This window comes from Acinonyx jubatus, chromosome C1, assembly GCF_027475565.1.
Source record: "Acinonyx jubatus isolate Ajub_Pintada_27869175 chromosome C1, VMU_Ajub_asm_v1.0, whole genome shotgun sequence".
NCBI lineage: Eukaryota > Metazoa > Chordata > Mammalia > Carnivora > Felidae > Acinonyx > Acinonyx jubatus.
The window spans coordinates 50,223,259-50,238,807 of NC_069381.1; the positions used below are offsets into that span (position 1 = coordinate 50,223,259).

Here is a 15,549-nt window from a genome sequence, read left to right on the forward strand (position 1 = left end):
TTCTCTCCCCCTCCTCTCTCTGCCCCTCCCCTGCTCGTGTTCTCTCTCACTCTCTCTAAATAAACTTTTTTTTAAAAAAGCACAGGAAACTTAATAGTATTTGTCTCCAGTTAGGGATAGATGGTGGCTGAGGGACAGGTGCAGAGAGAAACTTTTCAATGTATATTATTTTGAGAGTAATACCATGTGTACATATTTTATCTGTATTTAAAAACAAATATGTATTCTTTGAAGAATGGAGATATTAAAACAGTGGTTCTTTAAACAGTATGTTAAATTTGCGAGAAAGCTACTTCTTCCTGGGTGTCTGTTTTTTAATGTTATCCCTAATTAGTGGAATGAAGAAATTTTCCTCAAGTTAAATGTGTTTCAGACATAGACTGATGAGAGAAAAGCTTTTTCTTAATGTTTTATTTTTTTTCTTATTTTTATTTTCGAGAGAGAGAGAGAGTAAGCAAGTGGGGGATGGGGGGGTGGGCAGGAGAGAGGGAGGCACAGAATCTGAAACAGGCTCCAGGCTCTAAGCTGTCAGCACAGAGCCCGATGCGGGGCTCAAACCCATGAACTGTGAGATCATGACCTGAAGTCAGACGCTTAACCGACTAAGTCACCCAGGTGCCTCAAGAGAGAAGTTTATAAGCAGAGGACTTTTCCTACATCTCCGAAATCCTGCCTAACCCTTCTGATTAAGGAAAACCCATATCTGAGAGATTCTCTAATTGATCAGATTCTTCCCTGGATCCAGAGTTGGCAAGTCAAATGAGTGATTTAGAGTGTCCAAAGGAAAATTGTTGGTCTTGTCTCAGGCAGTAAATAAGATGATGTTACTTAAATTTCTGTTGTCACAGTGAAAATCACAACTACCAAGAGGAAATTAGTTTTTGATTCTATGTCAGTCTTGGTCATCTGTAAATGGTTCTTAAGTCTGCCATTAATTAGGAGAAATTAATCTGGGTTGTTTTGGACTGAAAAGATTTTTATTGTTTTATTTTTGTTTAGTTTAGTTTAGTTTAGAGCATGAGAGGGGTAGAGGGAGAGAATCTTAAGCAGGCTCCACACCCAGTGTAGAGCCCTGATGCTGGGGTCAATCCCAAGACCCTGGGATCATGACTTGAGCCAAAATCAAGACTTGGATGCTCAACCTACTGAGCCATCCAGACACCCTGAACAACTTTATTTTAAACATGAATGTATCACCTGTATATAATTTTCTTTTATATCTGCTCCTGTAGAAAAAAAAATCATTCATTGAATAATATGGGTGCATAGAAAGAAGATGGAAAAAATGAAGGAAAGAGACAAGAACAACAAATGGAATTAAGAGAGAGCTAGGGGCACCTGGGTGGCTCAGTCAGTTGAGGGTCCAACTTCCGCCCAGGGCATGATCTCGCAGTTGACAAGTTCGAGCCCCGCATCAGGCTCTGTGCTGAGAGCTCAGAGCCTGGAACCTGCTTCAGATTCTGTGTCTCCCTTTCTCTCTCTGCCCCTCACTAGCTCGTGCTGTGTCTATCTCTCAAAAATAAATAAAAACATTAAAAAGAGAGAGAGAGGGGCGCCTGGGTGGCTCAGTCGGTTAAGCATCCGACTTCGGCTCAGGTCATGAGCTCATGGTCCGTGAGTTCAAGCCCCGCGTCGGGCTCTGTGCTGACAGCTCAGAGCCTGGAGCCTGTTTCGGATTCTGTGTCTCCCTCTCTCTCTGACCCTCCCCTGTTCATGCTCTGTCTCTCTCTGTCTCAAAAATAAATAAACGTTAAAAAAATTAAAAAAAAAAAGAGAGAGAGAAAGACTCCATGTTGGGTTGGGGAGAACCCCATGTGGGATGGGAACACAAGTTCCATCGTGTTTTGTATAGCACAAACCCCTAACTAGCAAGTGAGGTCCATAGATCATCACCCCACTTCATTATGCGAGAGGCTTCAATTTTCACTTCCCCAGTTGTCTTTTTGTTCACTGTCTACAAAATGATCAGCCCATGCCCTTAAGGTTTTTGCTGTGGAGTTAAGGAGACAGTATTTCAACAGAATTGATGCCATATGGAAAATCCCAGGTTAGCTTCTATACAAGTGCAAAATAAAATATTCAAAACAGATGAGATGCTTGCAATGGCTGTAGGAACACAGGCTTTGGTGTTAAACAGTCCCAAGTTGGAATGTGATCTTTCCTACTTAGAAGATGCAAAGACCTGGTCAAGTCTGAATCCTTCTGAGCCTCCATATCCCCAACCGTAAATGAGACTAATAATACGGCACTTGCTTCGTCGTTATGAGGATTGAATGGCACGAATGGGAAGCATGCAGCAACTCTGGCACAGAGGTGTTAAAATAAATGAGATGTTCCCACTTCCTTACTATGTGCTGGCATTGTACATAAAGCTTTATGTGCAAATAGTATTGTTAAAACCATATAAACATGAGGAAGCTAAGGCCTGGAGAGGTTAACAGTCTTCCCAGGCCCGTGGCCAGAAGTAGCAGGGCCAGGATTTGGACTAAGAAATCTGACTCCAGAGGCCTAGCTCATAATCATCTGTCTCTATAGCCTCTCCTCTGTGTGAGCCAGCAACCCACCCACAGGGAAATGATGAATAGAATGCTTCTGGAATAGATGAGTTTTAGAAGTCATTGGTATTGGTAGATGGAGTCACTGAGGTATCCTAGGGTGAAGGAATGTTACTTAAATATGCAGAGATAAGAGTGGAAGAGAAGGTACTCAGAACTGTGTCAACAAGCAGTTTTGCTTGAACAGCTCAAGAGCATTAAAATTTAAGAGGATATACAATGAGGAGATAAGAATCATGTGTATAATCAACTCCAAATTTTTTCCTTAAAACAATAAATAGCAGTCTTTCATTAATGACCCGTTATTTCATCTAATCACAATTTTTTCAAAGTAAGAAGTAAAAATTTTTTGTTGCCTTGTCAAATAGATGCCTAAAATAGCTCAATACAGTATCTTTTTTTTTTTATTATTCTGTCCTACCTTATCAACTGTGTAAGTTGTAAAAAATAAATCTATTTTTCTTTTCAGTTCACCAGCCCACATTTCTAATTTACCTGTTGGCCCCCACCTCTCATGTCTAGCACCCCCTTTTAGTACAGCTGAGCAGAACCTTAACTTCACAATCCATTGTCAACACATAGGGCACATGGTAAGAAATGTGGCCTTTTTCTATTGATAGGTTAGAGTGTCTACTGTTTTCTTGTATTTTCATTGATAACTTTAAGAGAAATCACAACAGTAGTCAAGCAAAAGGGAAGAAATAATGGGGAGTTTTTCACACAGACTCCTGGACAAAACAGATTGACAGGGAGTTCGGCATTTGAGCAATAGTATATTTCTTTTATTTATAAGATTCATTATGGGGCACCTCAGTGGCTCAGTTGGTTAAGCGTCTAACTCTTGATTTCGCCTCCGGTGATGATTGCATGGTTCGTCAGTTTGAGCCCTGTGTTGGGCTCTGACAGCACGGAGCCTGCTTGGAATTCTCTGTCTCCCTCTCTCTCTCTTCCTCCCCTGCTTGCACACTGCACTCTCTCTCTCAAATTAATAAACTTTAAAAAAAAGAGTTCATTGGGGCGCCTGGGTGGCTCAGTCGGTTAAGCACCAGACTTCAGCTTAGGTCGTGATCTCACGGTTTGTGGGTTCGAGCCCCACATCAGGCTCTGTGCTGACAGCTCAGAGCCTGGAGCCTGCTTTGAATTCTGTGTCTCCCTCTCTGTCTGCCCCTCCCCTGCTTGTGCTCTCTCTCTCTCTCTCTCTCTCTCTCAAAAATAAGTAAACATTAAAAAAAAAAAAAAAAGAGTTCATTGAACACCCAGAAAGTATTGAAAGGGTTTTAATTCAGGCAACTTTTTTTATTAGTGTGTGTTTATTTTACTTACTTACTTACTTACTTACTTATTTATTTATTGAGAGAGCGTGAGCAGAGGAAGAGCAAAAAGAGAGGGAGACACAGAATCCAAAGCAGGCTCCAGGCTCTGAGCTGTCAGTACAGAGCCCAACGTGGAGCTCGAACCCGCAAACTATGATCTGAGCCAAAGTCGGACACTCAACTGACTGAGCCACACAGGCGCCCTTGGGCTACTTTTATGGAATAAAAACTACAGTTGATATTTTTCTTCCATTTAAGTGTAAATGAAGAGAAATTTCCCATTTGACTTTTGTAATGTTGCAAAATTAAAGAAGGTTATGCTGGAAGTTGAGCTCTGTAAACACCATGTTAGTAGGAGTTCAGTCTCATTCTGTCAGTCCAATGAAGGGGGGCTGTTTGGCCTCCAAACTTGAAACACCAGCATGACACAAGTCATTACAAGGAACTTGCGTTAGTTTCTCCCTGCACTACTTTCATAAAACTGGCCCTTGGTGTCATCTTGGCAGTGTTGCTGGGATCTCCTGAAGCCACTGACCCAGCACATTTTCACAAAGCCATTCCCTTGAAGCAGTTCAGAGGAACCAACTCTTGGCAGTCTAGATGCTCCCTGCATCCGGAAATTCCATAAATCAGAGTTAAAACAAAGAATGGTCTAAAATCTGTTGCTGATACAAAATCTGTAATGTAAATTGTCTGGATTAGGGGACCTCTCCTGTCTCCTGGGAGCTGCCTTTATAAATGCTATAATAAAGAATGTTTTCAGAAGCATGTGATGATAAAATGAAAGTAGTGAGAAAGATATTTGGAATCCAGTGGAGTCATCTGGTTGTAGAACTTCTTAATATTTTCTCTACTCTATTGCTTCTCTACTCCCAAATTCACATAAGAACCTTTTTATTTATTTTTTTAAGAAAGTAGTTTGGTTTGGATCTTTTTTTCTTGTTATACTTCTGCAAGAAATATTTCTTTATGTTTGACTTCATGTCAATTTAATTCTGATTCTGAGGTTCCATACTTCTGGGCCAAGGCAGAATCACCCTCAGTCATTTCGCAGGCTCCTCAAGCTCTCAGGGTTCTGGTCTCCTCACAAAACTCCCAGACATCATTGGTGGGCCCCTGGCCATTATCATCAGTCCCCCCAGTAGTCATCAAGCCCGTCTTACCCAAGCCTTCATGACCTCAAGTCTAGAAATCCTGTTGCGTCCAAGCCCCAGTGCTTGGGACACAGGACTTCTTCCAAGGTGGGATCCATTGTGCATGGCCTGCAGCCCCCTTGACCATTGCTTGCAGAGTCTTGTAAGCCAGTGCATGTGCTGGGGCTGGTGTGGCATGGGGGACCTGGGCAGTGCAGGGCTTCTGCACTTCTCATGGGACCCACAGATCTCTGTGTCTAGTCTCCATGCAGAAGCTCTTTTCCTTTCCCAGCAGCCCTCCAAGGCAGCTGGCATAATCCTTCCAGCATCATATTTTTCAGGCCCTTCAGTCTGATAAACAGCAGAAAGAACCAATGGCTTCTGGCTGCTTTAGTTTTCAGCTCTATAAAAATCCTCTACTTGCTTAACATGAGGGGGGAAAGTTGTGTGAACATATTCAACTGAATATTTTAAAAGTAGTCTCACCAAAATATATGTACATATGATAGAAATATTTGGGTGTAGAGATGTACATTGTCTGCAGGGATCCTTAGGAAACCTGTTGATGGTGATTGTCTCTGGGGAGTGAGACTGAGGGGCAGACCAAGGAGGCAGTTTATTTCTGTGGTTTACTACATGCTGTGGTATTGCTTGAGTTCTTTACATTGGTATGTGTTATTTTTATGATGATTAAAATTTAAGGTTATTAATTTGAAAAGATAGGAATTTTTTGTTTTAATTCACTAACCATGAAATACTTTCCTCAGCCCAAGCTTACCTGCCTTAGGTATTGTCCTGATTTTATGGCTCAGAATGCTGAGTTCAAGAATTAATTTGCCCAAGATTACACAATGGTGGGTCAGAATTGGAACCCACGGCTGTCTTACACCTACTTAAGGTCATGAACACCCTTCCCCCTCCTCCATGCTTCATCCTCCAGGGTCATTTCACTCCACTTAAGTTCTTTTCTTTCATTGCCCAAGTAATGGGCCTGACAGACCCCCTGCATCAGACCACACATCTATGCCAAATCCTTGAATACTAATAAATACTTGAAACCATGTTTCAAAATATACCATAAAATGAAAATAAGAATGACGCACAGTTCACCTCAAGTTCATACACAGCAGCAATGTACAGGTTAACAGTAAAACACAGGGGGTAAGTTTACCTTGAAATATTAGGCAAAGCCAGTTCTAAAGGAATGAAATAAGAAACTTAGGAAAAATTAATTATACCTTGGAATATATGGTAACTGTGTATTTTATTTACCTTCAGGTCCCATAAAATATGACACTATTAGCAAATGGCAATTTATGGGTCGCTGCCTATGGTTTGGTTGTTTGTGTAAGGAAGCATTTATGGTTGTTGAAAATTAATAAGAATTTGTTTTTTCTAGGATGCTATAGTTATACACGAAGTCTACGAAGAAGGAGCAGCGGCCAGAGACGGAAGACTTTGGGCTGGTGACCAGATATTAGAGGTATAAGACTATGAGTTTCATTTAATACTAGCAAATACAGTTCCCTTACTGACCTTGATCCACAAAGTATTTATTCAGTCTTGTACTCCATTTTATCCTCACTTATCTCTCTCCCATTTAGCAAAAGATGTACCTTACTCTTTTTTCTTTCTTTAATGTACATTGAATAACTATAATCAGAATCATGGCAGATCATCAATCTAAATCTGTGAAAACTTTTTTAAATTAAAGCAAAAGTACAACCTATAGTTCTATAATCTTAATATCAAATGAGAGTGCATAGTATTGCAACTTGACTTGTTTTGCCGCTTCACTAAACCTGTCTAAATTCTCCTAAAAACACAGACATATGCAAAAACATGGACAGCCGATGTCTTAAAGACTTCAGTACTGTTTTAAGTATTGTTTTCTTACTCCTAATAAATCGTTAAGTAAAATGCTTTCCGCTTTTGTTTTCTAGTTGATGAAAATGTAGAATCTTCTCCCGTTAGGGAGAAATGAAATGTTTAGCTTGCCTCTTTCAAATGGGCTCTCAATTAGCAAAGGTGTTAAAGCCTTTTAAAAAATGCCAAAGCAGGCAGTGTCTGAACTAAGGAACGGATGAATGGCAGGTCAATGCCAGGCATTCTGGTAGGTGGAACGAAAAAGCTTTTTTGATGATGTGAGACCTTTAGGCAACATTTATTTCTTTCATTGGATGAATTTAATTGAATAGTTAACATTTTATGGTGGGCATGTGCATTTTTGCTTTGCAACTTTAATACAGCACATTATGAATGACATCATAGAATTTTATTTCCCCTTTGGTGGTTCAAGTTTGCCTCCCAAGATGAAACCACAGATATAATTAAGGGCAGAAAATATAGGCAAGAAAGAGTTAAAGGAGAGGCCGTGCTCGCTGCAAATTAAATTCAGGGTTTCTCTGCAGACCTTTACTGTGCTTCATCATTGGATTAGGACATATTCCCAGTACATTCATTAAGGTACAAGTGTATGAGGTTAGAAAAATAAGCGAGGCCTCTTTGGGATTTGGCTTGACTGCTTTTACATATAACACCATTTTTTAGTGGTCAGGAGTTTCAAGGGTTTGTTTTTTTTTTTTTCTCCCTACGTTTTCTAATTAACTGGTGTTATCATAATTGGCTTTATAAGATGAATAGATTGAATATTCAAAAGAGTACAGATGCATACATGCCTAGATACATGATTTGTAAGCCCAAGGATTATTCTATAATGGTCACTTGAAACTAAATCTAATCTGTGCAGCATTTTCTTGATTATGGTGATGGTTGCATAGGTATAAATCACATAAATTAGCAATATAAATTATATACTTCAAATATAGTTTATTTCATAACAGTTATACTTCAGTAAAAAAAAATCCCTTTTTAAAACTATTTGTATGGGATATCTCAGCTGTAGCTGTTCTCTTTCATATTCATGTACAAGTGAATACTCAGGATAGGTTAACATGAAGAAGGCAATTAAGTGGAAGGAGAAATTGAAAACTCAAACCATTTCCTGGCATCCAACTGAATTATATTACCCAATATGGATGGACGGTCTATACTCCTCATTAAAGATGACCAGGACATGGGGCACTTGGTGGCTCAGTCAGTTGAGCATCCAACTTTGGCTCAGGTCATGATCTCACAGTTCGTGAGTTAGCCCACGTCGGGCTCTTGCTGACAGCTCAGAACCTGGAGCCTGCTTCAGATTCTGTGACTCCCTCTCTCTGCCTCTTCCCTGCTCATGCTCTGTCTCTCTTTCTCTCTCAAAAATAAATAAACTTTAAAGATGACCAGGATATAATATAACAGTGTGTGTCAACTAAAACAAACATTGTTTTTTTATTGATCAGGAAATTTTACCCCATGCAGTATCTAGTCCACAAAAGCATGTCATGTGTTTAGTTAAGAAGTAGCTGTATGGGGGCACCTGGGTGGCTCAGTCAGTTAAGCAACCAACTTCGGCCCAAATCATGATCTCACAGTGTGTGGATTTGAGCCCTGCGTCAGACTCTATGCTGACAGCTAGGAGCCTGGAGCCTGCTTCGGATTCTGTGTATGTGTCTCTCTCTCTTCCCCTCCCCCGCTCACACTGTCTCTCTCCAAAATAAATAAACATTTAAAAAAAAATTTTTTTTTTAAGAAGTAGCTGTTTGGTCAAGTAACATCATGTTTCCTTTGTAAGCAGCTTTAGACCCCACAATTGGACTTGTGCTAGTTGTGGTTGATGTGTACAGATGCATAATTAGGCATCATCAGCCTTTGGCCTGCAGGTTTGCCTTGAGAAAACAGGCCAGCTTTGGCAGTACATTTCAAGACCGTGAAACAAGATAACTGTGTATCAGCACTTTCCACACAATGGCCTTTCTACTTATGAGAGTCCTCTACATTGTCAGTGGCCTTTCATAATTTTAATTCTATCCTCTTGTTAAAATCAGGACAAGCCATGGGCCGCCTGACTGGCTCAGTCAGAAGAAAATGCCACTCTTGATCTTGGAGCCATGGGTGCGAGCCCCACATTGAGCGTAGAGATTACTTTTTTAAAAATTGGGACAAGCCAGATTTTGCTGACAAAGATCTAATCCAGCAATTTTTTAGCATGGCAAGATTTATGATTCTATAATTAGCATGAACTGTCTTCTTTCCGATTCTCCTTTTAGGCTCAGTCCCTCATCCTTCCCTAATTCTACGTCCATTATCTTGTTCTATTTTTGTGCAAGTGGGAGCAGAAAGAGTAAAGGGCTAATGCCTGGCTTTCCCTGTGGAATAATGTAGTGGGAAAGTGCTGCCTGGTTTGGTTATTCTTTCCCTCGAAAGCAGTGACTTCCCCACTTCCTCGTCCTACCCAAGAGATGTGATACACTCCCCTTGATGACTGGGGCCTCCTATGGCTCTTTGTCTCAAATAGGGAGCTCTGCAATTACCACCCCTACCCTTCTAGAATCAATGCTCTAAGTAATGCATATAGTGCTTCTGTAAGGCACTTAAGGTAATACATCACTCCACAATATTTGAGCTGCACAGCGATATTTCTCTTATGATTACTGGTGCATTTAGTGGTGCCTCTTGATAAGCAAAGGAGGAAATGAAAACTGTGAACTTGGAGCAGATGTCTTGGATTTGGGCAGTCATCTTCATGCTGGAATTTAGTATAAATTGCTTTTATTATATTAGTTTCATGACAGTGCTTTTTATGGAAAGTATAATTGCTAGGGCCTCTCACAAGCTATTTCAGAGGCTTAAGAGAACTCACCTGGAGTCCAGGGAAGTAACTATTTTGCATTTGAGTAACAGAAGTGGTCTGGTGTGCCATCTATTGGAATACAGGGAAATAATCACTTCGGACCACATTTTCTAGAGACATTGTTTTCCCCTTTGTCCTATGGATTTACCTCACAAACAATGAGAGTGCACTCATGGGCCTAAAGTAACAGTGAATGCTGGCACTGACTGAAAACAGCCCTGACAGGGGTTACTTCAGCTTCTTATAAAATCCCAACTTCTAACTTACATTGCACTTAACTGTGTGCCAGGTCCTGTGCCGAATGCCTTAGAGGGTTTATTTCACTTAATCCTCACAACACTAAATAGATATTATCTCCAACTCATAAATGACCCAGTTGAAGCTTAGCTTGACTAATAGACATAAGGTTTCACAATGTAAGTTAAAATCCATGCTCAAACTGAAGGGCGTCTGTATCTAAAACCCATACTTAACCACAGTTTGGGTTGGGGTTTTTTTGTTTTTGTTTTTGTTTTTGTTTTCATTATTATTATTTTTTAAAGTAAGCTCTATGCCCAGGGATTTGAACTCATGACCCTGAGATCAAGAGTCGCATGCTTGGGGGCACCTGGCTGGCTCCGTCGGAGGAGCGTGCAAGTTTTGATCTCAGGGTCGTGAGTTTGAGCCCCACATTGGGTGTAAAGACTATTTAAATAAATAAAACTTTAAGAAAAAAAGAATCGCATGCTCTGCCAACTAGAGCCAGCTAGGCACCCCTTAACCACTGGGTATAGTTAATGTAATTGAGAACACAAACACAAGATATACCAGAAAAGAAAAAGCGTCATGAAAATTAGGCTTTTAAACATTTTTTCTGGCTTATAGAATCAGCTTTAAATAATTGCTCAAAACCCACCTTCTCCAAGAAAGGCTCATTGCTCTCTTCTCCCTCTCTGTAACCAATCTTTATGCCACAAGTCACTAGTCTTTGGAATGTTAGAATTGGAAAAGCCTGAGACCAATCCCTTATTGTACAGATGAAGGAATGGAAGACCAGAGATAAGCTTGACTTGCCCAGGACACACAGGGATGGACTAGAACATGGAGTAGAACCAGCATCTTGAGGGAAGTCTTCTATTCTGCCACCCCACCCCCCACCCCATCACCCACCCCACTACTGGCCATGACCTGTGCCTACTCTTCCCTTTGTGTCTTTTCCTAGCTATGACCTTGAGGGAGTGACCTATGACTCCCTTCCTTTGAGTCCTTGGCCATTCTTCCCCTCAATTTCTCCTTTTTGTTAAATCCACTAATCCATAACAGTACTTGACTTTCTCTGTGGCAGGGGATCCAATAACTCATTCTAAGAGTACATTGAGGGGTGCCTGGGTGGCTCAGTTGGTTAAGCAACTGACTTCAGCTCAGGTCATGATCTCACGGTTTGTGAGTTTGAGCCCCACGTCAGACTCTGTGCTGACAGCTCAGAGCCTGTAGCCTGCTTCACATTCTGTGTCTCCCCCTGTCTCTACACCTCCCCTGCTCATGCTCTGTCTCTCTCTGTCTCTCAAAAAATAAATAAATGTTAAAAAAATTGTTTTTTTTTTTTTTAAATAAGAGTATGTTGAGGCAGAAGGGTATAGAGACTAAGGGTGGGAAGATAGTCTGGGTTCAAACCGTGACTAGCTATATAACCTGGGTCAAGTCTCTTTAGCCCCTCCGTGACTTACTTTCATCATCTGTAAAATGGTAATGGTACCTATTTCAGAGAGTTAGTATAAGGATTAAATGAGTAAATATTTACAAAGGGCTAATACACAAGCACTACACAAACATTTCTTAAGTAAAACACAAGTAAGTTTGAAGAAGTAAATAAGTAAACTGGCTATATGATCTCCATTTAGCAGACAAGGAAACAGAGGCTTATTGAGGGCCCACAACTTGTCCAAATTCACGTGATTTACCGGAAGCAGAGCCATGGCTTTACTCAGTGCCGTTTCCAGTACAGTTTACTTCTAACTTATGGTCCTGTTTGTGCTCTCTCGGATCCAGGTTCAGAAGGGTGTACTTCAAGGGGGTTTCGACACTGTCAGAAATACTGGTCTCTCATTTTTTTTCCAGCTTATTCTAAAGTAGTTGTGATGTTTGCAATTAAGAGTGAGGACGTCAAATTCAATAAGCAAACTGAGTCCTAAAATGCTGACCAACACTAATGTTCATTTCCCTTTTGACCTCAATTACACGAGGCCATTAGACCCTTCCACCCCTCCTGCTCCCTTTCACCCTCCCCCCTCCCCAACCATGTTGATTCCATAGTAGAGCTCACAGCTTTGCAAAACAGCATTCCTGTGTGTACTAAGCACCCTCTATGCTTTTGGGGTAGGAGAGGATAAGGGCTACCTCCTTTATACATGAAGCAGCTACTACTGCCAATAGTTGCTACCTGCCTTGGGAACGGCTAGAAATTTCCAGAGGTTTGTCACTGGTTGGATTAAAGAGCTCCAGACAGAACCGGCATGGAGGTCTCTGCTGTCAGCAGCCCATCTCAGATGTCCATTGTTCCAGGTTAATGGGATTGACCTGAGGAGCGCCAGCCATGAAGAAGCCATCACAGCCCTGAGGCAGACCCCCCAGAAGGTGCAGCTGGTGGTGTATAGAGATGAGGCACACTACAGGGATGAGGAGAACTTGGAGATTTTCCCAGTGGATCTGCAGAAAAAGGCCGGCCGAGGACTGGGTCTGAGTATTGTTGGGAAACGGTAAGGAAATACTATACAAGTTAGGACAGATTGGCCTTTCCCTTCAGAGCCCTAGGTAGCCTACAAACACTGAAAGGTAAAGTCTCGTGTAAACTAACAGTATGGCTTCTAAATTCAACCTATCTATAAATATTAGAATGACATTGGTAATATCTCTGAGCAAGATCTTACAAAAAAAAAAAAAATGTGTCATATGAAGATAGAACCTGAAGCCCAGTCAACTGAGACTATCTTTGTTCCCATATAGAATAAGAAGAGACTCGGGGCGCCTGGGTGGCTCAGTTGGTTAAGCGGCCGACTTCGGCTCAGGTCATGATCTCGCGGTCCGTGAGTTCGAGCCCCGCGTCGGGCTCTGTGCTGACAGCTCAGAGCCTGGAGCCTGTTTCAGATTCTGTGTCTCCCTCTCTCTGACCCTCCCCTGTTCATGCTCTATCTCTTCCTGTCTCAAAAATAAATAAAATGTTAAAAAAAAATTTTTTTTTTTATAAATAAATAAATAAATAAGAGACTCAAAAGGGTTTTTATACCTTGGAGTCACTTAGATCTGAGGCTTTACCCAAGAAATAGCTAATATCAAGAGATAGGTTTATACAGAATTGGGTTAAGAAAATTCCGGAGTGCCTGGGTGGCTCAGTCGGTTAAGCATCTGCCTTTGGGTCAGGTCATGATCTCACGGTTCGTGGGTTCAAACCCCACATCGGGCTTTGCACTGACAGTGTAGAGCCTGCTTGGGATTCTCTCTCCCTCCCTCTCTCTGCCTCTCCCCTGCTTGTGCTCTCTCTCAGTGAATAAATAGACTTTAAAAATTTTTTAAAAGAGAAAGAAAATTCCTCTGCCATGAGTACCATGTTAATCTTATGCTGTTAACTACATCTAGCTGGTGAGTTTCAAAAACTAGCTGAATAAGTGTAGTTGAGAGACAAATTCTTTATGACAGTAGTTTTCATTAAGAAAGATGTCCCCAAAAGGTAACTTGCACCAAAAATGTAGGTAGATCCTGGTGGCTAGGCTTTTCATTTGAAGTCTGTGCCACTTACCCATATGATAGGCATTATAGAATAATATCAGTAGATTAGAGAAGTAAGTCATATCTTGCAACTGCAATTCCAGCTTCCATGGTTTACTGGTTTTAGTTATTTGGTGTGTTTTTATTCCAACAGGGCTGCAAGATTGTCAGGTGACGCCCCAATATGGCCTTAAATGGTTATCAACCATCATCTTAGGGAGCATTGAAATGGTTTTACATATATTACATCCTGTGCCTTCAAAGACTTCTGATGGCTAGCCCAGTGTTTTTTTTCCAGCAGTCCAAGCTGTTATTAAAATAAAATATTAGAGAGTTTTTGAGAGCACTGATTTTGTGCCAGGTACTGTGCTGTCCTGATCTCATTCTTCAGCACTGTTAAATCGTCACTCAGAAAATGCATTACAAATCAAAAAAGTTGAGACTCATATTTCTAAACAAACTCCCTGCATACCTGGTGCAGAGCACCTGACAGAACCCATGTTGAAGTTTGCTTACCTGTGACACATGCATATGCCTGGCGAGATTCCACAGAGACTAATGGTTTTTACTTTATTGCCTCATAGTGGATTGATAAAACCATCTTCATACAACACTAGTATTTCAGATTGGGTTTGTAAGGAACATTCACGTTCCTTAGCCCAAAATGTTCCATTGTAAAGGATCAGGTGTATATGCTTTCACAATGTACAATTCTTTGACTTAGCAATTCCACAACTAGAAATGTATCCTAACAGTATTCTTGTAGATATGTTCCCCATTGCACATTGTTTGCAACAGCTAGAGACTGACAATAACCTCTATATTTTATCTATATATTTTACTCATCATGAAAGTAAAGAACCTCTGTAGAATCGAATACAGCCTTAAAAAACAGTGAGGAAGCCCCAGGTGCTTTCTCCACTTTTTAACCTCTTGAATTTGAGACATACAAATTTATTTACTCCTCAAATAAATAATTATAATTAAAACCTTAGTAACAACAGGAAAAGGAAGAGTGATAAAACTAGAAATTGATCAGATACTAGTAAGTGAGCTAATCTATAAGGAAATAACTTTTACATTTTAAGAGTACTTAATCTATAAGGAAATAACTTGTACATTTTAAGGGGCGCCTGGGTGACTCAGTCAGTTAAACGTCCAACTTCGGCTAAGGTCATGACCTCGTTGTCTGTGAGTTCATGCCCCGCGTTGGGCTCTGGGCTGACAGTGTGGAGCCTGGAGCCTGCAGCCTGCTTCATATTCTATATCTCCCTCTCTTTCTGCCCCTCCCCTTCTTGCTCTCTCTAAGAAGTAAACATTTAAAAAAAATTTTTTAAGAGTACTATGCTTTTTAAAGTGAATTTCCATTTCATTTCACTAAGATTATCCTCTTGCAGAAATAATGCCCTTGGGCCAATAAAAATGAATTTTACAGTAGGCAGCACAAATAGGTATAAACTATTTAAAAGGCAAGCACTCTGAGGTTTATCATTTGGGAAGTTAGTGGATATAATTGGATGAGATGGCTTTGTAGGACCATTCTTCCAAGCGTTAGGATTTAGTGAAACTGTGTAGAATGTAAGTAATCTCAGATTTACTAAAGAAATACTAAATTGTGCCATTTCCACTGCTCTATGGTATTCACAGAAATGGAAGTGGAGTGTTTATTTCTGACATCGTGAAAGGTGGAGCTGCAGACCTTGATAGGAGATTGATTCAGGGAGATCAGATCTTATCTGTGAATGGGGAGGACATGAGAAATGCCTCACAGGAGACGGTGGCCACTGTCCTCAAGGTGAGTCCCCAGGCTGCTTTTTGCCTGGCTGGTGTAACTAAAGTCTGGGGACCGGGGCGGGGGACAGTTCTAAACTGGCTTGGTTATAAAATGGGTTAGACTTTCTGCTAATTCGAGTTTTAACTAGAGATCTAAACTCTGATTACTTTAACCCATCATAAACAGCTTTACAAGAAAGCTGCTATAATGACTAACAGGATTGAGGAGTAACCTCTTTGGGGATTTCTAAGCTAGTTTTTATACCTGTGAGAATCCAAGTATCCACAATTATCCTCAA

The 15,549-nt window shown here is 40.8% G+C and overlaps 1 protein-coding gene across 4 annotated transcripts in view; it reads left to right on the forward strand.

Annotated features, from left to right (window-relative positions):
• The window catches only part of PATJ (PATJ crumbs cell polarity complex component), a 362,166-nt gene that overhangs the window by 308,335 nt on the left and 38,282 nt on the right, over nucleotides 1-15,549 (forward strand). For all 4 annotated transcript variants that reach the window (XM_027059027.2, XM_053214164.1, XM_053214163.1 and 1 more), the window contains 3 exons: nucleotides 6,401-6,484; nucleotides 12,278-12,471; nucleotides 15,125-15,272. In XM_027059027.2, the coding sequence (XP_026914828.2) occupies nucleotides 6,401-6,484; nucleotides 12,278-12,471; nucleotides 15,125-15,272 (426 nt within the window). The remainder of the gene's footprint in view (nucleotides 1-6,400; nucleotides 6,485-12,277; nucleotides 12,472-15,124; nucleotides 15,273-15,549) is intronic.